We start from the raw sequence: 26492 nt of genomic DNA, 5'->3' as shown, positions 1-26492 counted from the left end.
GAATTCTGGGTGCTGTGGTTTTTTAAAAGTTGCTGGGAATTTTAACTCTGTAAGGGATAAACTACAGTGCCCAGAAGTCTCTGAGCAAAAGGATGTGCTTTAAAGACATAAGGTGTACAGTCTTCAACAGGAGAGAGCCAAGTTCAACATCTTACTCAGCCAGAAAGCTCACTGGGTTGTGATCCTGGGCCAGTTATTTTCTCTCAAGTTTTGGGTATAAAACCACACGTGTTTTGTTGAGCTCCCTGGGAGAAAATGGGGGTAAAAGTATAATAATCAATGTACCGACGTGACAAAAGGCCATTGCATGGAATGGAGAATCCAAGTAAATCTACCATATCCACATTTCATCTTGTTTCCATGTGCCAAGCAAATTATTCATATACTGGAGCATGAAAAATTTGCATGGCACAGAAGCAGATGGCTGAATGGAGTTATGGGAAGCAAACACAGACCTTTCCCTCTTGCTGTCTGCAGGCATATGGCTGGAGAAGGGAATGGGGGAAACAAAGTCTCGGTTGTTCCTAGTGGAAATCCTCTCTGTGCCGGCGCTGCACCTATGCTTCTACTGGGCTTAGCTCCCCTGGGTATTATTATTATTAAGAAAGGCCATGGATTGTTTTCCGTGGTGCTACATATGGGTACTACTGACAAATATATCAGGGCCAGGGTCTAACGTATACATAACATGTACATTCACCACACACACACACAAATCTACAGAGAAATCCAAATGTTTGTGTTACTTCCGCTGCTTTACTTCAAAAAATTGGGGGCGGGGGGAGAGTAATTGCTAGGCATTTGAAAGGTGCCACATCTAGTGATTTCCCTGCTTCTAATACGAGGCATAGATTTCCATGCATGGACTACACCATCTGCACTAAAAAGAAGCTGCTGCAGTCATTAACCTCACTTGCAAGCACAGAACTGGCAGCAATCCAGAAACACAGCAGAGGTATCTATGTATGTGCGGGTGGGTGGGTTTGGTGTGCATGGGTGGGGGTCTTATTCACTCTCCTCATGTTACGAACACATTACAAAACACATGCATGATGTTCACTGGAGTTGTACAGCTTGGAAGTAAGATGTTTCAAATAAGTATCTGAAATAATCTTCACATCCCAACTCTGTAATCGCAGTAATGATTTGATATTTTAAGAAACAAAAGTCGATGTAATGTTCACCGTAGAAAAAGACACCTCAAACATTCCTCTCTCCATTTGAACACCCTTGTCTCTTAGCAAAGACTGTGGTTGCACCACCCGCTCTTCTGTTCACTGAAGGCTTCAGTCCGTACTTTCTCAATCCTTCTTGATGAACCAGTGACATTCCTGCTTTGTGTACCTTTCATGATAATCACACATACAAACACAGGTTGTATCCAGTGCTGCCATTCCACTCAAACAAGACTTCTGCTTGCAACAGAAGTTCCCCCTCTTCTCCACTGCCCCCCACCCTTTTGAGAGGATTTTCAGGAGCAGATTTTGGGGGTAGGTGGGCAAAGTTGAGGAAGTTAAGTATAGGAGTAGTGTTTTCCATTCTATTCACATCATACAGTAAATGAATATTCTAATACAAATACCCCAGTATCACTGTTGCATTGCAACTAATTTACTTACCTTCATTGCTTTTTTTCTGGGGGTAAGCAGGGAAAAGCATACCCCTAAACATTTTGTGAAACTAAGTTTGGCCTCATTGAGGGACAGTATTTCAATATGAGTAGGAAAATGAGAGTACCCACTAAACATATTTTTATTAGAAAAAAAGCACTGCTTACTTTCATATTATGTTGGCATAGTGAAATTATTATGAGTATACCAAAGCATGAGCTGAGTGACTCATTCTTGGTATAGAATGAACTTGGTGACTTGGGTTACCAGGCTGTCTACAATTGCGTTTTCACCCATTCCTCATTTTATATTTTCCATTTGAGAGTAAGATGTGATCACTTCTGGTAAAGCCCAACCACACTGAGCACATGAAAGATTATTCATAAGGGAAATGTGCTATGTCTTTTCAGACCCTCTTTTCAAGTGGTCTCACTCATCGTGTAACAAACAGTGCCAATGTAAGACCACCTATATCTCACCATAAAAATGATCATTTCCAACCTGCCTGAATAAGAAATTATGAAATCACTTCACTTGTGTTATAATTAATTTGCAAAGAAATATTTGCTGCCTTAGGTGCAAGGAAGCTTACTGGTTCATTCATTAAATCTTGTTCTGCAATCATCCTTTCTAATGCTGAACTTGGTGGTCCCATTCCTATCAGCTGGGCAGTGAAACAGGGCCACCTACAGACAAAGGAGTAGTTTTCACATACTCAGGGGACACCCCAGCAATAACATTAAGAATTTCATCCCTCCAGGATGCTTACTATAAGCTGTTAGGAGCTTGTGCAGGCTGTTATGATTTTTCCTTCCTCCTCCCTCAAATATATTTCCCATGAACCCTGAACAGTGCTACTAAACTCCTTAATAGAAGCACTCCCATTGTGGATCACTATTTGCCACTTTTCATACCATACCAGGTGCTGTCATGATTATCAGCTCAACAGGGAAATAGGATGCCCTCCAGGGGGGGGGGAATGTTGTGGGGTGTTCAAGAGAACCTATAGGTGTGTTAAAAAATGAACATTTTAAATTTGTGTTAGAAAAACTCAGCACACACTGATGACTGAACATAATTATTGCTCTCCAGGAGGCAGGTGTTGTTAAGGATATTGGCTGGGGGGGAGCTGAGGAAAAGAGTAGAGGAAAATTGGCTTGTTAGAGTTCATAACAGTTTATGGTATCTTGGAGGTGGGCATTACTGCCAGCATTAATTATGCTATATGTTTTTAAGGGTTCTGATTGTTTGGAATGGAATGGAGTGAAGCATTTACAATGTTCCTAATTAATCACCCCTCAGATAAGTCTTTACACTGAAGGAGCAGAGTCTAAGATATTGGAAGGAGGAATGCCATTAGGACCTGGAACTGTCACATATGCTATGTGGAAGCAGAGCAAATATACTCCCTTACCCCACATTTACCACTCAAGAGTTGGGGCTAAATGAGCAGCTTCCTGTTCAACCAAAAGTGAACAATAGTGCAAAACCACTATGGTTATGAAGCTACTCAGGTAACCAAAGAGCCCAGCAGTTCCAGACTCCTGAGATATGGAAGGAGAAGTTTCCCAGTTGTTTATCCTCTTCATGTGTGTGTGTGATCCCTAGCGAGTCCCTAGCCTGCGTGCATTCAGCCTCTTCTTCTCTTTGTGCAAATTTCCCCATGGTATATTATATATACCTATGTGCATTGTCAATTTAAGCATTTTAAATTGATATTTTTAAGAGCTTTTGCCACAAGAAAGGCTTCATTCAGATAAAACAGAAATATTCTGTTTTAAATCACTGTAGTCAAAGGCATAGCAGGGCAAAGTACATCTGTGCTACCGAGATACAAGGATGCTCTCTCTCTCTCCCCCTCCCCAATCCGCTTGATTCTGCAAAGCATCCGGGACCACTTCACATGTTCTGCTTTTCTAACAAGCGAGGGGATATCACGTAGGAAAAATAAGCGTAGAGTCTGTTCATAGATCAGCGGTGCAACAATTGCACAGGTGTGCATTGGGCTGTGGGCAGGTGTTTTACTAGGAAAACTGTGCCCCAATGTAATAGCATTTCAGTTTGTGTGTGTGTGTGTGTGTGTGTGTGTAACCTACTCCAAGCCATCAGAGACAGCAAAATAAAAAGGCTAAGAGGCACAATCCAGGAAAGCCGCAAAAGATGATGCACTTGCCCTGAAACCAGTTTCTGTTTAGTTCCTTTTAAAATCAATGAGATTATTCCAGGGAAGGATCAAGGGGCTGGCAGTGCAGAGCTGAGAATGTAAGAACAGTTTCCCTAACTAAACCAGACCCAACTCACCCTTTCCATCTATCTCATACCGATTGAGCTGTCAGCTGAAGTCTTTGGTAAGATCTGGGATCACAGAGGCAGCAAAACTCCTGGGAAAAGATCAATTTAAGAATTGAAAGACTCTGTTCATTGTAGAGTCAGGCTGCTGAAGCACTTTTGGTATGAAGCTCCTGAAGAGAAACCGTGTTAAGCCTGCTGTAGCTAAAGCATCCAAAAGCTCTTTGGCCCTTTAGTGCCCTGCCCTTATGTATGGAGAGGAGTCCCACTGGATTCACTGGGATTTACCAACAAAAAAGCGTGAACAGGATTTCAGGTAGATGCGTCTCAGATTTTTTAATTCATGGTGGCTCGAGTTTTCTGCTGGCTCCTACTTTCCCGATGAACGTTGTACATACATCCTGCATCACCCAGCTTCCTGCTTCTGACAAAGGACGGTCTAAGCCCAGGCCAGCTCAGACCACGGGGAGGAAAATCTAGAGAAGCAATTCACGTGCCAGCCATTTCATCTTCGAAATGGTCAAGCTTCCTTCACCCACCGCGTCTCCACGCACTTCTCCGCTCGATCTGGGAGCTTTATAATGCTGCAATCCTACGCGCCCTTCCCTCGGAGCAAGCTCCGTTGAACATAGTGGGACTCACTTCTCCGCAAACGCGCCTATGGGATCCCACAACACGTGAAGATCTCCAGCTCGGAATCCCAACCGCGCTGTTCCCTATCGATGCACTTCCAGCCTCCTGCAACCGGCTCGCTCCCTAAATTGCCACGCCCCAGCCCTACCCCCGGGTCCCAAGCGGCGATTTAAAACTATGGTGCACGAGGACGCCCCCCAAACCCCACGGACGCTTCAGCAGCAACGTTTCCTTCCGCTCAGCAAGGGCTCTAAGCAGCCTTTCTCTGCCCCCCCCCCACGCCTCGAGCGCGCCCTGCGGGGCCAATGGGAAAAGCTTCTCCCCCCGCCCTGCAGTCGCCGCGGCCTCTGTCTCCCTCCTCCCACAGCCGAGCACCTCGCACTCGGGAGAGCCGAGCGGACCCGAGGGCTCTCGGCAGACGCGCGGGCGGGGCCACGCGAGCGAGGGGGAAGGGGCGTGCCTTCCCTGGGCTGGCCCCGCCTCCGCTCGCCGCTCTCGGTCCTGGAGCGCCGCTAGGCTGCCAGAGGGAAAGAGCCACCTGCTCGTGTGCAGTCGGGGCCGGCGAGCCGCGCGCTGCCTCTCGCTGTCTCCTCGTCGCTCGCAGGGACCGTCGGAGCTTGCCGCTCGCTCGCTCGCCCGCCGCGCCTCCAACTTCTGCCTAGAAAGTTCCCGGCGGGAGTTTCGCTTTGTAGGAGGACCGGGTGGAGGGGAGTAAAAAAAGAAAATAAAAGAGAAGTAGTCGTCGTTGTGCGCGCTGTCTGAGGGAAAGCGAAAGAGCAGCGAGGAGGGCGCGCGCGAGGAGGAGCCGCCGTCTGCGCGCCTTCGTCCCCTCGCCTGAGGAGTGGCAGCGCCCGAAGTCGCCGTTCGCCTGGCGCTTGGCGGGGAGGCGGGATGGAGACCCCCTCTGCCGCCGCCGCCGCCTGCTGCTGCCCCCGACGCCCGCTGCAGCCGCCTTCGCGGCTTCTCCTGCTACTCAGCCTGCTGCTCTCTGCCCTTTGCCTGCGGCCAGGTGAGTGCGGGGCTCCGGCGAGGCGCAGGTGGGGCGGGGGGCGTCCGGTAGCCGCGCGCGGGGGAACTTTCCGGTGGGGGCGGACAGGGGCGAGCCCTGCGGAGGAGGCTGCAGGTGGTGGGTCTGCCTGGCTCCGGGTCGCGCGCCCCGTCGGATTCGCCGCTTCCTCCTGCCGTCTGGGAGAGAGAGGCTCCTTACCTCGCGATCCCCTTTCTCGTGGCAGGCTCGCGCCTGGCGATGGAGATTTCCAGCGTTTGGTGGTGGCAGCGGCGGCAGTACGTAGTTGTGATTTGGCGATGATCGATCGCATTGCTGATTAAACAGGCTTGTCCCCCAAACCCTCAGCTCTGTGCCTATTGAACTCTGTGGGACTTCGCCCCTTTACTCAGAAAGACTGGCTGCTGCGCAGACCCTTTGGATTGTACTGGTAGTGGGTGCTTTTTGAGGGATGCTTTAATTCTTCCATATAGTGCTCAGGTGTTTATTTGCTTTTATGGTGTGTTCATTTCCCACCCACCGACCCACCCTCTAGCATTGCAAGGCTCCGATCCTGTTACATGTCTTGGAGGAGCCTCACTGAAAACGGGGGAGGGGTAATCTGGTTTAGGATCGGGCTACATGACACTTCCACTGCGATTCGTAGTCCTTTTGGAACATACCCCATTTTCAGCTCAAATTAGTACGTAGAAACCAGTATTAAATATTTTCGCCCTGCATACTTTTCTTATTTCCCTCACCCTACCTCCGAATATATGCTGGTTAAGTTTTCAGCATTTTCTCCATTACAGTTTGTGGACTATTCCCCCACCATTCCCCCCCCCCCCCGGCTGCTTTCGTTTTATTGTGAAAGCAAACAAAATCTGCTTTCTGTGGTTGCCAGCACCCGTTTAGCTCCCAGAGGAATCCTCCAAGATCTGTCGGAAACAGAAAAGCCTCTAGCTGGGTGGCTTTCACCCGTCTCCCTTTCAAAGTTGCCTTTCTGGCTGTGCTGCTGGAGAGGGAGCAGAAAGAGGTGACCTCACCTGCGTTTGTTAGGAAACCTATGACAAGCAGATCTCTGTGTGTGTTGATTTGCTCTGTGTGTGTGTGTGTGTATGTGTGTGTGTGTGTGTGTGTGTGAGAGAGAGAGAGAGAGAGAGAGAGAGAAAGAGAGAGACAGAGAGAAGGGGCTATGGGGAGGGAGGTAAGATTCTTAAATAGCAACCAAGATAATTCAAACCGACGCTAGTTGCCAGCTAAAGGCAGATCTGTGAGGCGTGTCACTTTGGATTGTGCATTTTCAATCACTAATACTTTAAGCATCAATATAATAAGCCCTTAGAGAGACTTGTCATTGTATTTGTGTCTCCAAATGTGGATACATAGGAATAGCAGAAAAGCTTTCCAGCCTTTCTGGGAATAGTTCCACCTCACAGTTTGGGTTAGACTTCGTTCATATGTATGAATGAGTGAGAGAGAGATATTTGTTCTAATTCTCATCCAGAGTCAGTCAGCCTGAGCATTGCATTGGTGGTAGGATAGACACCTCTGATTGAATTCGACTGATCACAACGTACTGAGCCAGAAAAGCTCCCTTGCAATACCTATGGCTGTTATTCAGGGCTGGCAATTTTGGAGCATGCAGCTCATTTGTTTGTTTTGTGAGTCTTTTAACTCCCACCCCCTACAAAGGGTTGAAGCTCTCCTATGTGAAAGTCCTCCTGACAGTACCTCCTAGAGCTGTAATTTGCCCACTGAATTTTTGAAAACAGCCCTATGAATATTAGTTCTTCTAACATTATGAGTAGCATTGCGTGCAAGTGAATGTGGATTCCCATCTACATTCCTTTTCTTCTGGAGCAGAATAGGTCAGTTGGAAATCTCTGGAGTAAGCGGGCTGTAAGTGAAAGTTCAGTTTTGCTCAAGCTTCTTGGGATTTCAGCAAACAGGAAAGTACTGAAGTGTCTTCAAAACAACCTGGGCAGTTCTGTTTCTGATTTTTTATCTGTCTCATTGTGCATGCACTGAAATCAAGGGAAGCAAACTGTGAACTGTGTTCTTCCTTCACTGTGGAGAATGTCTCATTATTCTTGTAGAAAGAGCGTCAGCCTGTGGTGACATTTTGTATTGCTCTAAGAGAGAGGCTTTGTGTGCCTGCCTTTAGAGTCAAGACAGAAGGGTTGCAGTGTTTTTCAGTCACCAGACTGTACATTTTGAGAACTCCCCTTTTAACCATATAAAGGCCACTTTATAACTTGGGTAAGCAGAAATTAACTTTGCAGCAGGCACACATTTTTCTGGACACATATGCCTAGCAATACTCTGATTTGAATAAGTTCTAATTTCAATGAATACTTTTAAGTAGCCTGGTAACAACAACATTGCATTTTTTCCTGTTACATTATGCCATAAACTGCAGTATTTAATTATCATGACTAAGTAGCAGTCCTATTGTATTTAGAAGGAAACTAATTACAGTGTGTCATGAAAGCATCTAGGTAAGCGCAAGAACAATGCATGGATCAAGGCTGCAATTTTATGTATGGTTACTTAGGAGTAAGCCCCATTGAAGATGGTAAGTTTTCTTTTTGGGAAATTATATATAGGATGCATAGTAAGCTTTGCGCTATAGAAGGTATTCCATTGTGAAATAATTCCTCTGACTTACAGTGTTACTTAAATAAGTACACTGACTCTTTCAAAATTCTGCCACTGACCTGCAGCCCAATCTTATGGATGTTTACTCAAAAGTAAATTCCTTTGAGTATGGTGGCATCTGTTCCCATAGAATTGCAGCCTTTGGAATATACCTGCTCTTCTTGAGTAGTTCAATTGAAAACCATTCCCATTTAATAGCAAAGTGTTTCTATGGTAAGTCACTGAGACTGCAAGCCTAAACACCATTCTAGGGAGCCTCATTGAACCTGGTAGACAATGGGGTGTGCTGTGAGGATGCAATCTTGTGCATGCTTACTTGGAAGCAAGGCCTATTGAATCCACCCTGTTTCTTAGGCTGAGACATGTCACGTAGTAAGTATATAGGCAACAGAATATATAGTACAGTACTTCATTGCATGGTGGAAGAGTGAGACCTTCTGCAAATATTAAGGCATTTCCCGCTTGTATTCAGATTTTCATGGAACATTAGGAGATAATACTACCACCACATGGTTATTTATTATTATTTATTTTATTAATTTATACCAGTTCTATTCTGCTTTGCAACAGAGATGTTCAAAGTGACTAACAGTGTAACAAGCAACATCTCAGGTAAAAATAATAATAATCCTCATCAGTTAAAATAGTCAAATGAATAACAGCACATCACTCGACTAAAAACTAGCCTAAGATAATAACTCGATACTAATAACTCCTCCCCGTACCTTCCCCAAATTTGCTCCAGAGGGTTGTGGAAAGCCCCAGAGCTGGGGTTGCTAGGGGAAAGAGGTGGAAGAGGATGTTCCATTGTGCCACGATGTCCTTGCACCAATTGGCACTACTTCGTTGGATACTGCAATTAGGTTGCAACCTTACTTTCACTTACCTGGGAGTATACCCCATTGAATTCACTATGGCCTACTTCTGCGTAGCAGAAACAGCAATAGAGTTACAGTGCATGCTAACAAAGCAAAGTCATCAAATTTCTCCAGGGCACAAGTAAAGAGGAAGATAATCTAAGCTTTGGGATCAAAAAGTTCCCCACATTTGGAGCACTGCCGCCAAAAGGGTTCTCGTGTATGTTGCTGCCAAATATACTCCAGTAGACTGTGGCATGCATATTAGCTATTCTTAGAGAATGTAAGCATTATAGACATAGTATTAAATAAATCTGTACTGCACCTATTACAAAGCAATGCATAAGTTTAAATGTGCTTTTTAAAACAATTTAAATAATCACAAATATTGGACAGAAGGGTGATGGAAAGCCCAAGCAAACAGTTTTTTTTACTAAATGACTCGACAGCCCATGCCTTCCAAATAACAGGGAGAGAGAGTTTTCCAAAGGGTGAACGCCACCATGGAGGAAGTCAGTTTTTGAACTGCCAGCAGATGACACATAGCAAGTTATGGTAGAAGAGGAGGAGTTTGGATTTCATATCCCGCTTTATCACTACCCTAGGGAGTCTCAAAGCGGCTAACATTCTCCTTTCCCTTCCTCCCCCACAGCAAACACTCTGTGAAGTGAGTGGGGCTGAGAGACTTCAGAGAAGTGTGACTAGCCCAAGGTCACCCAGCAGCTGCATGTGGAGGAGCGGAGACGAGAACCCGGTTCCCCAGATTACGAGTCTATCGCTCTTAAACACTACACCACACTGGCTCTCTTGCTGGTATTATCAGCAAGGCCTTTTCTGGTGATATTAATGATCTCCTCAGCCTATATTGGGGAGAAATGCGCCTGGTTCTGAGTTATTCCAGGCTTTAGATATTAATAACAAGACCCCGAATAGTTCAGTAGCTAATAATTTGGTCACTCAATTATTCCAATCTTAGGTCAGATGTAACAACAAGCTGAGGGTTGTGTTTTGCTTCTTCCCAGAATGAGCGCGGAGGACAAAGTGGCCTATATCACAGTGGTAAACTGTGGTGTGTGAATGATGTCAGTCTTACTTTTTCTTTGAAAACCAGAAAAGTTAGGAGTGGCTAGAGATGTTCGGTGTCTCAGATTTGAGGTGTGAGGATAGAGAGAAATATTGTGTACAGAAGTATGGATACAGCCTGTGCAAAGTCTTGACTGTGTCCATAATGTAACAAGACCCAACTGGAGGCCAAGGATACTGGCAAAATGATTGTTCCATTTGAGGCATTCTTAAAAACATTCTGGCATGAATCTTAAAATGACATCATGCATTTTTGGGGGTGGGAGAATGGTAAGCGCATTTGTATTGGTGGCATATGAACCAGGAAAGATAACATAACATGTTAGTTTATTGAGCATGGTCTAATCTCCACTCGTCTGCATTCTGGTGGGTGTTAATCTGGTACTCTAAAGGATGGTTCTTTGGTGAATGTCTGCTTGGTTTGAGATTAAATGGCTTTTCTTAGCACATGTATAAGTTTCCAGAACAGCAAGTCTATATCTGTTTGCTCAACCGCTATTTGCTTTGCAGATAAGAAATATGTCTTTCCTTTGCTTTATTTTTTTGAAAAGGTGATAGATAAGCTGTTGAAGAGAAAGTGAGTGTAAAGTTTTGGGCTGTGTTACAGAGGTTATCACATGTCTGGAATGGTTTTATAATGTTTGGTTAAAAGCATTTGAAGTTTTCTCAGTGGATTTGGTAAGGAAATATTAAGGTGCACATGAGAAAATGAACAAAGGGCATTTGTTTGTTTTATTCCCACTTTACAGATTAAATGAATAATGCAATTATGATTAATCTTAATTGCAGCTAAACCACAGCTCTATTACATTTTCTCATCCTGCTCTTTTTTTAAACCACATTCAGTTGTGGTGTTCTCCTCCCACCCCACCCTGCCAGTTCTTAAGAAGGTATTTAAGTGAAGAGAGTGAGACTTCAGTGCCGAGCACTCTCGCATCTGTAGAAATCTGTAGAAATCCAGGAGACATCTAAAGATTTGCGCTACACTTTTCAATATAGATAGTAATGTCAGAAATTAAACCATACAGTTGTAATGGATGCTTGTGATAGGTTTTCAGACATTTTGAAGGAGACATTCATTTGGGCATAGAATATAATTTTACCAAGTATTTTCCCAAAGTACTAACATCCTTAAACGGTAGTGGATCACACTTCTGCATAGTAGTGTGTTGTTGGAGACATGATTTTGAATCATAGAATTGTCATCTGGTCCAAACTCCTGAAATTCAGGAATCTTTTTGCCCAATGTGGGGTTCCAACCCATGATCCTGGGATTAGGTTTGAGCCCCAAGTTGGGCAAAAAGATTCTTGCATTGCAGGGAGTTGGATTAGATTTTAATTAATTATTTTCCATGACATTTCAAAATATGTTCTGTTGTATATACATATACAACATAGCATAAATCACCGAAACAGATTTAGGCAGGTGTTTTTGACATGCCCAGGAATCCTGTTTCTTGAAACACATGTTGCTTTCCAGAAATTGACATGATTCAAAATTCTGTAGGGTTCCCGTGCCTATATGGGTTTGGATGAAGACTTTGTTCCTCCTGGGAGATAACTTTTAGCAATTCCCACCCCCATATAGCTGCAGCGCCACCTCCCGTGTGTTCCTAAAGGTTGAGGGATCCAGGAGTTGCAAGAGCAGGAGGGTTTCGCAAAAGCTGCCTAGCCTCGCCCCCACCCAACTAAATACCACCAGGATTACTCCATAGGTCAAAAACCTTTCTGTTTGTGCAAGCAGGTCTTTTTTTCCAACCATTGAGTTTCACATGCTGCTTTCCATGTCAGAGAGTGTTCAATGTTCACATGCACAGTGGAGAATTCCCATGCTAATCTCATGAGCTTTTCTTCTCACATTAAAGAATGGGGAAGTAGTGTGTATTTTCACCACAGACTCCTTATTCACACAGAATGTGCTGTGTCATGGTAGATGTGACTTGGGGTTGAACTTCACTTACTATTTAAATCACTGCGACTGGAAACTTGGTAATAAATATTTTGTTGGGCAATTCTGCCATATTTCACCTGTAACTCTAGTGTAAAGGTAAAGGCACCCCCTGTCTAGTCGCAGACAACTCTGGGGTTGCGGCACTCATCTCGCTTTACTGGCCGAGGGAGCCGGCGTACAGCTTTCGGGTCATGTGGCCAGCATGACTAAGCTGCTTCTGGCAAACCAGAGCAGCACACAGAAACACCGTTTACCTTCCTGCCGAAGCGGTACCTATTTATCTACTTGCACTTTGATGTGCTTCCTACTGCTAGGTTGGCAGGAGCAGGGACCAAGCAACGAGAGCTCACCCCATTGCGGGGATTCGAACCGCTGACCTTCTGATCGGCAAGCCCTAGGCTCTGTGGTTTAACCCACAGTGCCGCCTGCGTCCCAATAACACTAGTGTAACTGTGGTTTTTTGAAGTTAAACTTGTGTAGCTCTCAAAAATCCAGTCCTGATCGCAACTTTACTTGGGCATACATACATCATGTTCATGTGCTTAGGCTCAAAGTTGAAATGGATCCTAAACACAGTGCTGGAAGCTAGTCTGATTGACTTCCCTGGAGCATGACTCCTTTTAACATGATCAGCATTGCTATGTAAAATGTGCCACATGGTTTCAGATACTAACAATTGAGAAATGCCTCATGTCCCATTCTTCTTATTCTCCCATACACATACTGCTCTGCATATGGAATTCCCTTATCAATAATCATCTGTACCTCACATAACATCTTCCTTGTCTGCCCAGAACTGTGTGGCCATTACTGATTGTGCAGGATAGACTTTGGTGTTTTGTAAAAAGGGCTAGGTACATATAAACAGAAACTTGGTACAGTATTGCGAAACATGATGTCAGACTGGCATATTGAATGTTTGCTTAGACGGATACCAGATAACATTTTGAAACATTGTGGTTTTTGTCAAAAACCTTCCTTGTATGCTTAAGAAGAAAGGCCTTTTGAATCTGCCCACTTTCTAATTAAATTATGTAAGTAAATATTAAGGATCGTTTTGAATCTAAAATCTTGATATCCACAAAGTACAATATATGTAGATATTTATATTTTTTAAGGAGTTGAGTCTTTGCACATAATCAGCACAAATGCATTATTTCATTAGCTTTTATTTCCTTGCCAGTTAACAAAAATGAACATTTCAGAAGTCTTATATTTTACGTTATTGATAGTCCACATGTAATAGAAGTGTAATCACACTAGTATTAATGATGAATTATGTATAATTGTATATACATTTATTAAATGCAGTAACCTGAAACGCTTCAATAGAAATTGCTGGATTTAATGTGCATAAACAGAAGTATGCTACTGTTATATTAGATATGTGAAGGCCCGGAGGCTCGAAATCTCATCTATGTTGCAGAAAGAGGTTTACTAATTATATTTCAGGAACCATGTGATGGGACTTGCCCTGTGGGAAATGAGGTATTTTTTTAAGGAACGAAAGTTAAAATTCTAAGGCTATTATTTGCTCTCCATTACCTATGCATATATTAAATTTAAAGTCTGTGGGACTTACACAAGGTAACTAATGACAGAAGTGCCTCCTAAGGGTATTAAAAGTATGTCAACCTAGGAACATTTTTTAAAAATATATCTTTAGAAATGCAGGTTCTATGAAGAAAGATTTCAGACTGATACTTGAGTTTCATATTAACAATTGATATGTACTCTGGGGTGTGTACCTTTGTGCCCCTCCCTTTATAAAAAAAAATGCTTTTAAGACATATGGTCTCATTATTGCTAGGACAGTATAAAGTAATAGGTAGCAAACCAGTACCACCTGACAAACTAGACTACCTGTTTCTATTTCATCAAATGCAAGCTCTTAAACCACACCCTCAAGAGTAACAGTAACAGGGTCTGAAATTGGGAATGACTGTCCAAGAAAGAGATATTGTGTTCTTGGTGGAAAACTTCACAAAAATCAACCTAGTATACATCAGCTGTGAAAAAGGCGAATTGTACATTCGGGTTCATTAAGAAAGGTAATGAAAATAAAATTGCCAATATCACAATGCCTTCATACAAACCTATGGTGCAAACACTCTTGAAATATTGCAAATAGTTCTGCTTGCTGCACCTCAAAAAAGAATATTGTAGAGCTGGTAAAGGTAGAAAAGTTCAGCCAAAATGATCAAGGGGCTGGAGCAGCTCCCATATTTGAAAAGGTTACAATGTTTGGGTTTTTTTTAATTGTTCGTTATAAAGAGGGCTTTATGCTACCTCCGGTATCAGAGACAGCGTGGGGTTTGGACTGTAGTGTCATCTATATGAAACATAGCTTTGCCTCTGTTTTCCAGCTGCTCATCTCAAAAATGCCAAAAACCTCTTGAGAAGGTGTCTGGAGAAAGTTTTGGGATGGACGAGGACAAAAAAGTTGAAACTTAATCCAGATGAGGCAGCGATACAAGGAAATTGTCCTGTGTAGATGGAGTTGCCCTCCTCCTGAAACACCAAGTTCACAGCTTGGGCACTATGTAGAAGGGCAAGCGATGCTTTAGAGGCCTTGCTCATAGGCTCACTTGTCCATATGAGAGACAGACATTTTCAGCAGGGGTCCGACAGATATGAAATTCCCTTTGGAGTGATTTGACAGAAAAGACCTTTAAATGGGTTGTAGAAAAACATTTGTACTGGGTAGCTTTTATTGATGGCCTTCTGGTGCCGCAGCTCTGAAATTGTTTTAAAGGTGTTTTTAGGTATATGTCTGGCCTTTGCTTTGTTTTTATGCTGCTGTTTTACAATTGCTTTTGGGTTGCTTTTGATGATGTTGTTTTATGATTCTTCAAATGCTTTTCACTAGGGATGCATAAGCATCCCTGCATTTGCCCTAGAAGGGGCTCAATATTTCTTGCATTCTCATAAAGCATGTAGGCTCTCAAAGTGTCAGTGTTTGCATCAGTTTCCAGCAGGGCAAAGGCATTCCAAAATTCAGAGAGCCTTGTCCCTAGTAGAAATTAGCATCAATAGGGTAATTTTGACACTGAAGATTATGAGTAATGCAGCCCCAGTTCCTTCCTCAGTAGCAGTGCTGCTCCATCACAGAGCTGGAACACCCATAAATGTTTCAGTGCCCCACTGATGTAATTTCCTTGGCTCTGAGACAGGAGAGTCTCAGCACTGGTCATGCAGCACAGCATTAGTCATGCAGGGCCCTGTCTAACTTGTGCTTATCATGAAAAGTTAAGCACAAATACACACTTTTGGGGGTACCCTATTCACTTCCTCACTAGCATCCCTTTTATTAGCTGAGCAGAAACTCTGTTGGCTCTGCTTTAGTGTTCTGTCTTGGAATGATATAAGATCAGGATGTCACATTAAAACGATTTGTTACAATGGGTATAATCTGGTGCATAATTTTGGATTCTTAAAGCCCATTGACATCAAGGTAGGTTAAGGCTGGTCATTTGGTGTTGGGAAATACTCCATCAATTAACCAAATACTTCTCAAGTACATCAAGCACTGATATAATAGATCTGCAATAGTGAAACATCTGCTAATTTTTTAAAAGTTAATTCTTGCTATGAATCAGCTGTAGTGAATTATTATTGGTTGTTAACAGTGTTGAATATAGATGCATGTAAATGATAATCAAGAGACAGAACCTTTGTTTTTCCAGTTAATTGACTACAAAAGAATAAACTCTGTAACTGCATGGCAGAATGGCCACATAAATTTCTTAGCTTTTTATAATCAGGTGCTTAAAGTTTAAAGCATGTGCTGAGATATTTTTGTTTAACTTGCAAAGTTTTCAAGAAAAACTGCCAGACAAGATACTATTCATCATTCGGCTACAACCTCTCTCTTGTCCACGTAAGTGAGTAATCATCTGGTTTACATCTAGGATTTAATTTTCTTTTATAATTATGTACTGGAGGAAGTACTACTAGATATAATTACTACAATCCTATTATTTGATATGTCACAGACCACAAATTAATTTTATCTTTAGTTGCCTATTCTTTTATTTTCCCTGATCAGCTACAAAACAGACAAGTGCTGTGGTTTTAAGAAGATAAACCCATTTTTACACAGTAATAAAATTGCATAGGTATTTCTTTTCTAAAAAATATTGAATATTGCTTGTGCACATACAAAGCTACAGTTTACATTCCATATTTTCCTGTGTGATCCTTGATGTGAGACTAATTTTTCTCCAATAGATTTTATCTTCTAAATACTACTTGAATGATATTTTTTAGCTGCCAGACTATATAAGGATAGTTTTTTTAAGGTCTCTAATACATTCCGATGCAATTTCATAACCGCATCACAAGTCTGAGTTTGAGAATTAGAACAATTATATATAGAGCACGGTCCAGTCTACGTGGGCATAGCAGGTGCACTGGCGAATTCCCATGAACTCTGTAAGCCCCGTTTTCCATTCCCTGCCTAGGTATGTGCAAGCAGATGGTTGAGGGGAATGAGATCTATGCATGAACCTCCCATACCACCCTGAGCCCTCCATGTCCCCTCAGTAGATAATTGCTGTGCTGTGTAGCAATAGTAGTGTGCACTAAGCAAAGGGAAATGTCTGGATGGCAGGTGTGCACAGATATCCCATTGGGCCACTGGCCCAAACATACATGCCCAGAAGCAGGCAATGGTGCCAGTGAAGGAAAATGGACCTCTTATTAACGTGTGGAAAATTTCCATATATGGGTTTTATGCCCATGTTGGATGGAATTTTGCAGTACTGTTCTCTGATTAATGTGAGTGTTGGCTTGTAGGACCGAGGCCAAATCAAATTATAATTGTGTATAGTGTATTTGTTGCAGTTCTGTTATGAAAATGTCCACCTTGCAAGTAAAGTACTTACCGTAGTTCTGCTCTGTTAATATTTTAGAGCTGGTTTAGCGGTTGTACATAGGAAGTCATTTAAGAGCTTTGTAACAGTGATGCCTCATATTAATCCTGATAGACATAGAACTTGCCCACAACTAAGGGACTATCAGGACAGGATAGTTGGACAACAAATATCTTAAGTGGCTAATGCAAACCATATATAGATACACAGTGCTATGCTGTTGTTGACTCCGTAGGTCTATTAGACATAAATCACCTATGCTTGTGTCTCAAAGTTTTTGACAACCTTCAAATGCAAGGTATTTAAACACTGTGTAAAAATAATAATGATATAAAATTCCCTTGGTTGTTGGAATCTTGCTGCATAATTGTTCCTTTAGGTTTTTAATATATTTGTGACTTTGAAAAAACTGTCTCATGTTTGCTATATAATATTCACTTTTTGTTTTTCTTCCCCCAAAATGGAATTTAATAACTTCTTTTCCCTAAGGGTATAAGTAAGCCTTTTGTGTGAAGGAAACGATAGCATAATGATGTGTGTTTAAAACTCCTGTGGGAATTTGCTCCAGTACCATAAACTAAAGAATACTGTGTATCTCAGCACTGACAAGCTTTACCCTTTCTTGTAGCTGGAATTATAACTTTATTATCTAGGTTTACATGGTATTTTTTATATAAAAGGTCTAAACTAATGGAGACCACTCAGTGACCTTAGGGCACCACTTTTGCCTTTAGGAGCCTGTCTGGAGCTTGAAATCAACCCCAGGGGCCCTTCTTGCTGGTCTACCACTAAGAATTGTTAGGTTAGTGGCAGTCCATCAATTGTGAAATTCCCTCATCTGGGAATAGGTACAGTGCCCTTACTCATTTCTTTCAAGCTGAAGGGGGGGGGGCATTTTTGATTCCACTTTCCTTTTTATTGAAGACCTTTCTGGCTTGAATTTATCTTAAATTGCCTGTATTACAATGTTGTGTTCTACATTATTATTTATTTTTATTGCTCATTGTAAGGTGCCTTGTGTGGGTCTCTAAAAGGCATAGGTCAATTAAATAAATAGTGGTCAAAGATTCATAGGAAGCTGTTTTAAACTGAAGCAAACATCTTGGTTCATCTGCTTGGTTGCTTATACTCACTAGAGTTTCAGGCAAGTCTTTGCCAATCCTCCTTCTTGGAGTTGTGCCCCCGCTGCAGGGAGACAGGTGCATAGAAGTAAAACAAGTAAATAACTTTTTTTGGCTACAGAACATTGGGGTTTGGTGTGGCATGGCGTAAGAATCTGCCCACCTGAGCAGTCCAACTGCTGGCCCGATCTTTCACCAAGCCTTCTTTTAGGCTGAATAGTTGCCGTTGAGCAGTTCCTGCCATGATTGTTTGTTAGTTTAGTAGGTCCTGCAAATACCTGGCTGTGTGGCAGTCGGTCAGATCCCCTCTTGACATGTATTTTAAGTGAGATGAACTGACAACTATTGGCCCTGCTTCAAGGAAGGCAACATTCTCACAGATTTAGGCCAGTTTGAATTGTGAGTAAAATTCCTTCCTGTTCCCGTCAGCCAGTAACCAATTGCTACTCTCAGCAAGGTGAGTTTAACCAAGGGAAGCTGTGTAGGTTTGTCAGGTGGAAGTGGCAGGAACAGTGAAGCCACTGCAGCCGAAGCATCCTTTTATAGCCTGGGCAACATGGACCAAGGAAGCATATTCTTCTGTTTGGTCCACACCCAGAACCCTCCTCATTCCAAGAGTCAGACACGAGTGCTGATTGGTTTCTGGGGCTGGCAGAGGCCTGAGTTTGTGTCAGTGAAAATGAGCTGGTTCCCCACTGCTTGCTGGTCTGCTGCACAGAAGCAGCAAACCTACATGTGCCAGGGATTGAATTTGGGACCTTCATGTTCAATCATGTGCTGTAGCATTGAGCCAGGAACCTGTTCCATGTTAATCCTGATGCACTAGTGGTAGCTTGCCAGAAAAGATACGTGCCTAGGCTGCATTGTGGGCTAGTGAAGTTTCTTTTAGGACTGGCAACCTTTTGGAAATATGTAATGCTCCCTTTAATGCATATGGAAGGGAATAGAAATAGGTGTCCCCAATGTGTAGCAATACGTCCTTGTCAGCCTGAGATATTCAAAGCCATGGGTTACAGATAACGGTATCTGATGGCTTAGTGCCAACAAGGAAACCAGGAACGGTTCCAGCATTATGAAATGAGTCCACTCTTTGGTTACCTGTAAACTCTTTGGATTACATTTTTCTGCCCTATAGCAAAATATTGCATTTCTCAGTTTGGTTTTTTACACAGTAGGAAGCTTGATGGAAATGTTGTATACATTTTTGCTCATAGTTGTCGTTTGTAGTATCCAAATAGGTAACTTTGACAGCACAATCCTAAATATACATCTTACTGAGTTACATTGTACTTTCTCCCACGTGTGTTTAGGCAATCATATTTATCAACTGAAAGTTAGCAACCTGTGGTTATGCTACTTACTTTAGTATGTTTTAAATTGAACATATGTTAAGAACAGCCACCCTGATAGATCAGTCCAAAACTAATAACTGATTCACATGCACATCACTTAACACTGAAAATATCACTTAACATTGAAACTAGGGATGGAAGGATGTGTCAGTTTCTTCATTTTCTCATTTTTCCAGTCTTAAATTCAGTGTGCTCTCCACATTTCTACAGTGGTTTGTGGAATTCAAAGAAATCCTCATGAAAATTCACCGGCATTCATTTTGTTTCATAATGCGTGAATTAAGTAGATTGGGCTTTAAATGCTAGATGAACTGAACTGAATTTCTTTTCCGCTGCCTTAATTGCGCTTTCATTCATTGCTTCAGTGGATGAACTGCTTCCATTGAAAAGTACCATGGTTGAAATGACATGCTTGTGATATCTGTTCCGATAGTTGTTCCACACAATGCTTTCATCAGCAGGTGGTGCTGCAGTCATCCTTCAGAATTTGCCTCCTAATCTAGAAGATCCACAGTTATGGAAGAGGATGCAGCTAGTTGATTCTTCTCCTTCTAGGGTTGTTTAGCTCCCCCCCCCCCAAAAAAAAATAATCACAAGAATTTGGACATTTCTGAGCATTTTTGAGGGAAAGCAAAAATGGCACTGCTGACATTGGTTGCCATACATCTGGATTTTCCCAGACATTTTGCCATTTTCTTCCCAGACACTGTTTTAGACTGCAGTATTCCAGTTATGTCTGGACGTATGGGAATCCTGTCTCCTGCCCTTCTCCTCCCATTTATCCTTAATTTGCTAGTGTAAATACTAAAAGGTACTAAAAGGTAATGCTTCTGTCTCTTCTCCCACCTTTTCCTCTTTTCAACCCATTTTCAGTTCCTGCTTTTGCACCCTTTTTGTAGGGTGACGTGCATCCAACCCACTGCAGTTCCTTTTTATGTGCCTTGTGATATACACCAGACCGACAAGGGAAAGAAGGGAAGTTGATGTCTGTGTAGGAAGGAGCGTGGCTGTTGGCTCTGCTCATGAGGTCATACATACATTCTCAGAGTCATGCTGGGCCACACTTTGGGGGAGTACTTTCCGTTATGCTGTTGGTACATACAAACCAAGTGTTGTTAAGCCTCTTGTCCATTTGAGGTTTCATTCTTTCATATATGGCACAGAGATTTTATCTCTGCGATTACACGTACTCTAAAATTAGAAAGTGTCGGTTTCTGATCCATTTCTGTCCTGGCTTAGTGCATTTGCTTGAGTGCTCACGGTAAGAGCGATTTAGCTCAGTGGCTGAGCATTTAAGGTTTATTTGCTTTGGACATTTTTTCATGTGTGAGAACATAATATGCAAAAGGAAGAGGAATGCATTTTAAACTGCTCAGCTAGGAGTATGCAATTAACAGTTTTTGGCTGAGAACATAACTAAAAGGTAGAAAATGAGTCTGTACAAATTGCTACGATTATCTCATCACAGTTGTTTTATGTTTAATTAAAATACAAAGAAGTCCCTTAACACAGATTTGTGGTTTGGTGGCTGTTTTTAATGAGACTTTTGTGAAAGACATGTCTTTACAGATACTTATCTTTATTAGTTTTGCGATCAGCATATATTTAATTAAATGCATGGCTATTGGAGCTTGTGATTTGTTTATTTGTTTTTTGTTTCAGTTTGTAATGTAATTCAATTATATTGTCATTCGTATGTCATTGTACCACTCCCCCCCCGTCAGCCCAAGAGATGTTGCAATGCTTCAGTATTATTGAAAGCATCTGCTAGAAGATTGTTATTATACCTGGACTGGGCATAGTGTTTAAGATGCCTGTTCTCCCCAGTGCAAAGGAAGATCATGGTAATATCAGATAAAGAGAAGCTCTTCCTCATGCAGTGCAGCCCATCCTGCCTTTATGTGTATGATATCTAATATTGGACATACTTGAAGTATGTCTATGCAGCCTCAACTCAAAGTGCCAGAAAGAAACACAGGACCTATTAAATGATGAAAAACACACAGATCAATCATTGTCACCAGGTCACTGCCCCTTATAGTGGTGCCCTGGCTGTCCAGGTACATAATAGGTATCTGCTTACAGTTTGCCCAAACTTGAAGCTATCTAGATTCAGAACAGCTTACCGTAAGTTTTCCTGCCTTCTAGCTGGATTTGGTATTCCTTGTTGCGAATTTTGTTTTCTTCAGGAACTCTAGTTATTACCATTGTTAACACCTTCCATTCTTTCAAGGTGCTCTCTATGAATTTATTCCAGTGAACTGCCATAGAGGAGATTCACAAAGGGTTGACATCTCTAGAGTCCTCTACACTAGTAGCAACTTGCCTCGAGAGTACCTACCAGTTCTCAATGCTGATGGGGGTAATAGACTCTTCAGCTTTAGCATGGCCAATGGCTTTAAGTTACAAGAAAGGAGATTATGACTAAACATCAGGAAGAATTTTCTGACAGCAACAACTGTGTGACAGGGGAACAGGGTCCCTTGGAAGGTGATAGACCCTCCTTCATTGGAGGTTGTTAAACAGTTGGATGCCCATCTGTCATGTATGACCTAGTTGAAATTCCTTCATTGCAGGGGGTTGGACTAGATAACCCTCCAGTTGCCTTCCAGTTCATCAGTTCTGCAATTCTCTGATGGCAGCTCAAGACAGATAGATGCAAACAACAGTGTGTCTACAAATGCAATCACAGGAACATAACTGCACCACTTAGGGCTAGACTACACATTACATGAGCTTCCATGTTTCTTTCTGTTTTATTTATAGTTACCTTAATTATTGGTTAATGGAAGAGTAAACCAGTGATTCAGGATAACGATAGATAAAATAATTGGGTTGATGGCTGAATTGTTTAGTGGAAGCTGACTCCCACTCTTTTGTATGTGTTACATTTGGTTTTTTTAAAAAATTGAATGTTGTACAATTTTAGATGCTAATAAAAATTAAGGCGTACAAACCTGTGCTCTTAAGAAGCCCCTTTATAGAAAAGTTTTACAGTATATCGGCATTTGTTTTTAATGACTGGAGGAGGAGGTGGGTGGGGGAGAGAATAAAGGAATTGCACTTTCCAGTTTTATCTTTAAGGGCTCTTATTTTAAAACTACTCTGGTGAGTTGCTTCATGATAGATATGGGAAAACTTTAAGAGAAAATGGCTTTGTGCATATTTTAAAATGGTTAACTTCCTTTGAATGAGTATTTAACAAATTTTAAAGGTCAGTGGCAATGTCCAATTGCTGACTATGCAACCAGGACATGCCTAGTTTGAGAGCAGCAGAAACATACACTTAGCTTTATCTCAGTCAGGCCAATGCTGCAATAGCAATGTGGAGAACCAACCAATGTGGAGAACCCACATGTGAGCTGGGGCTTATATGCCAATGGCCAGTTACTCAGGCACCTCCTTGCTATGTTTCCCCTCTCTCTCTATTTTAAGGCAATGTCTAAGCTTAGAGGATAGGTTACCTACTAAGCTAAAGGGTCGGACTCATGCTACTCTTCCTTCTCACAACTTGAACATTGGCCCCTGCTGAAGATATGAACTAGGCAGATGACATATCTGGGAAAACACAGGCATATGGCTTGCTTTTGCTTTTTTATACTTCTAGTTTCATTGGAAGAGAAGTTGACATTTGCAGCAATTGGCTCCCGTCTTGATGCAAATAGCAGTTTTTTGAGCATGACTTTCATCAGGACTTTGGTGTAGGACTAAAGGGCTAAATCTAAACCTTACACCGGTGCCACAGTCATGATCACCAAAAGCAGTGATTTAGCAATATAAATATATATGAACACAAATACAAGCACAACATCTAGTTATCTCAAAAAGGTAATGATATCCAGAATCTCTTGTTGCAGCTGAAATCTTTTCACACTAGGCAGAGTCTGATTTGCAACAGTCTAAATTGAGTCTGCAAAGCAGCTCCTCCATTCATCTTAAAGACTGTTAACTGCATATTGTGGTTATCTCAACCACAAGTTTCCTTGTATTTCTCACTCACTTTTATTTTGCTTTAATATCCAACTGAAGAAGAGTTCTGATGAAATTGAAAGCTTTCTCACTATTCCATAACAGTTCACTTGCTCCTAGTTTTGCTGATGTTTTTCTTGGGATTTTCTCTCTTCCTAATGGGCTAACATTGTAACTACTTGCAATTGATGCTGGGTATGTCGATTTCTAATAACAACTCTTCGAATTTTAGATTTCAAGGGTGCATAATAAGCAACAATTCATGAGGTAGCTAACAAGCAGCCCTTCCCTCCATTATTGTTGAAGGGATAGAATACGGAAGAAACTGAAACAGCTTTCTGGCATGAAGTAGGTGGAATAAGTAAACACAGCATTCACTTAGAATTTAGCAGAAGTTTTGCTAATTAATCAGATGCTAAGGTAATGCAGGCTCTGCAAGCTTGCACTGAAGTGATACTGAATACGGTACTGCATAGTGTGAAACCATACTGAAGTGAAATCAGTGGGGCTTGTCAGCAGAACCAGTCAAAACATGTCTATTTATGTCCCTTTTCCTGACAAACCTGTTCAAATGTACTAGATGGAAGAATGTGCATAGCCTTGGTACAACAGAATATTTTTGCTGTTCTTTGTCCCTTAGGGGAAGGAGGACAAAATTTAATTCCATGAGATAAGGGAGTAGGAACATAAAAAGAGCCTGCTAGATCAGGCCAGTGGCCCATCTAGTCCAGCATTCTGTTCTCACTGATGCCAACCAGATGCCTGTGGGAAACTGGCAAACAGGATCTGAGCACAATAACACTCTCCTTTCCCAGGATCTGGCATTTAGAAACATTACTGCCTCTGCCTGTGGAAGCAGGGCATAGCCATCGTGACTAGTAACCATTGAATGTGTCCAATCCTCCTTTAAAGGATGCAGTACATGGGTGCTTTAAAGAATGCAGTAAAGGGACACGGGTGGTGCTGTGGGTTAAACCACAGAGCCTAGGACTTGCAAATCAGAAGGTCAGCGGTTTGAATCCCTGTGACGGGGTGAGCTCCCGTTGCTTGGTCCCTGCTCCTGCCAACCTAGCAGTTCAAAAGCACATCAAAGTGCAAGTAGATAAATAGGTACCGCTCCAGCGGGAAGGTAAACGGCGTTTCCGTGCGCTGCTCTGGTTCGCCAGAAGCGGCTTAGTCATGCTGGCCACATGACCCAGAAGCTGTACGCCGGCTCCCTCGGCCAATAAAGAGAGATGAGCGCCACAACCCCAGAGTCGGTCACGACTGGACCTAATGGTCAGGGGTCCCTTTACCCTTTACCTTTACATGCATCCCACCACAGATCTGGTGCAGTGTTTCCATTAGTGTTTGTTTCTCTACCATTCTCCATCAGTTAGTGCAAAAACAAAATACAGTGGACACTCAGGTTGCAAACGTGATCCATGCAGGAGGCACGTTAGCAACCCACAGCGTTCCCAACCTGCAGCGCTGTGTCTGCGCACGCATGGGTTGGCAAAGCGCCAAAACCCAGAAGTAACCCATTCTGGTACTTCCAGGTTCAGCGCGGTGCACAGCCCAAAAACACACAACCTGAAGCGTCTGTAACCCAAGATATGACTGTACATGAGAAAATCACGAAGAAGGAGAAAACCTTTTGCTGAAATTCTCATGGCAGTTGGCTGCCAGCCTCTCTGGCTTCCTGTGGGGGAAGAAAACCTTCCACAAATTGGATGATGGGTTTTGGCATAGGACTAACTGCTACAGAAGTGCAGCTTTTATCAAGGACATGAACTATGTGCAAGAATCTGAGGTAACATCTGTGTATTTTGGTGCAATAAACGGAAAATGTGCAAAACCCCTTAAATAAAGCAGCCCTGTACAAGACTGCAGTGATTTTCATTTCTGGCTTGATCTACTGTATGTGCAGTAGATCTACTGAATATGTAGCTCCTACAAACCTTTGAATAACAAGTGCTGCAAAGAATAGGAACTTAGAAGATAAAAGGACACACCTTTAAATATTTGAGAGCTTTTATTAAATGTATTATTTGTTATTCAGCGTGTGTTGTCATCTCTTTCAGTTGTAGCTTTCATGTTCATTGTTAGCCTTGTTTGCCTAACCTCATTGCATGCATTTGCTTTTCAATGGGTAGCAGTCTAATATTTAACATTTATTATGAGAACATGGAGTTGGAAGATTTTTTATTTATTTCCCACCATCAAGGATTGCCTGTGCTGCTTTTTAGTGCTCTTCCCTTTAGAGGCTTGTAGGTGATGGCATTACCAAGAAGCTTAAGTAAACTGGAACTCTGTTTATGCCCTGCACATGACCTGAGACAGTGTGTATTTTGACTTTATTCAGAGCAATGAGTGTATCATCATCACCCAGTGGTTCCCACCAAAGGTCCTCTGTATAGTGGCTGGGGTACTGGGAATATTCCCACAATGGTGGTGTTAACATGAATGTATCCTTAATTAGTTACAGTGGGCTTCCTCCAGCCTACCCGTGGTAGCTGGATTGTATAAACCTGGATTTCCTAGGAAATGTCTCCACTTTGCATCATGAGGAATGTCTCGGAAACCTAGCCACAAGTTCTGCTTCTTCAAAGGCCTTTCATGACCTTTCTGGTAGGAAATCTTACTGTGATGGATATCTGTAGCTCATTACTTGTATCTTTTGACACTAAATGTCTGTTTGCTCCAGACCTGTCTTCAACACAATCAAACACAAGATCATCCTTTTAGAACATCAACCAGGAGGTATCTTTTCTAAAACAGGGCACACACATGTTGAAAGATATGGATTCATGTGCACAGGATACATGTGCAGATAGGGCCCCTTTTTTGGTGGTGCCCTAGTAATGGAACACTCTTCCCCAGGAACTCACCTTGACGTGTTTGGCACCAAGTTAACACTTATTTTATCCATCCATGCTTTTAATTAGAATTGTAAGTTGGAAGAGACTGCAAGAGTCATTTAGTCCAGCCGCCTGGAATGCAGGAATCTTTTCTCCCAATGTGGGGCTTGAACCCACAACCCTGATATTCAAGAGTCTCATGCTGTACCAAGTGAGCGTCCCTGCTGCTGTTGTTTTCTGCTGCTGCTTTACTTAGCAATGTAAGGG

The 26492-nt window shown here is 42.3% G+C and overlaps 1 protein-coding gene across 9 annotated transcripts in view; it reads left to right on the top strand.

Moving 5' to 3' along the window:
* The first annotated feature begins 4910 nt into the window (after window positions 1-4910).
* Window positions 4911-26492, top strand: part of ALCAM (activated leukocyte cell adhesion molecule) — a 116648-nt gene continuing 95066 nt past the window's right edge. For 4 of the 9 annotated variants that reach the window (XR_014524974.1, XM_083498654.1, XM_083498652.1 and 1 more), the window contains exon 1: window positions 5024-5541. Coding sequence is in view for 7 of the 9 variants with exons in the window: in XM_083498654.1 (XP_083354780.1) it covers window positions 5424-5541 (118 nt within the window). In the remaining 2 variants the exon portion in view is untranslated. Of the gene's footprint in view, window positions 5542-26492 lie in introns of all 9 variants that reach the window. The other 5 variants (XR_014524973.1, XM_083498650.1, XM_083498648.1 and 2 more) reach the window with 3 other exon arrangements.

This window comes from Podarcis liolepis (genome assembly GCF_965112155.1).
Source record: "Podarcis liolepis genome assembly, chromosome: 4".
In the NCBI taxonomy this organism is placed as follows: domain Eukaryota; kingdom Metazoa; phylum Chordata; class Lepidosauria; order Squamata; family Lacertidae; genus Podarcis; species Podarcis liolepis.
The sequence above is the reverse complement of the archived record's forward strand: the minus strand, read 5'-3'. Positions and strand labels throughout refer to the sequence as shown.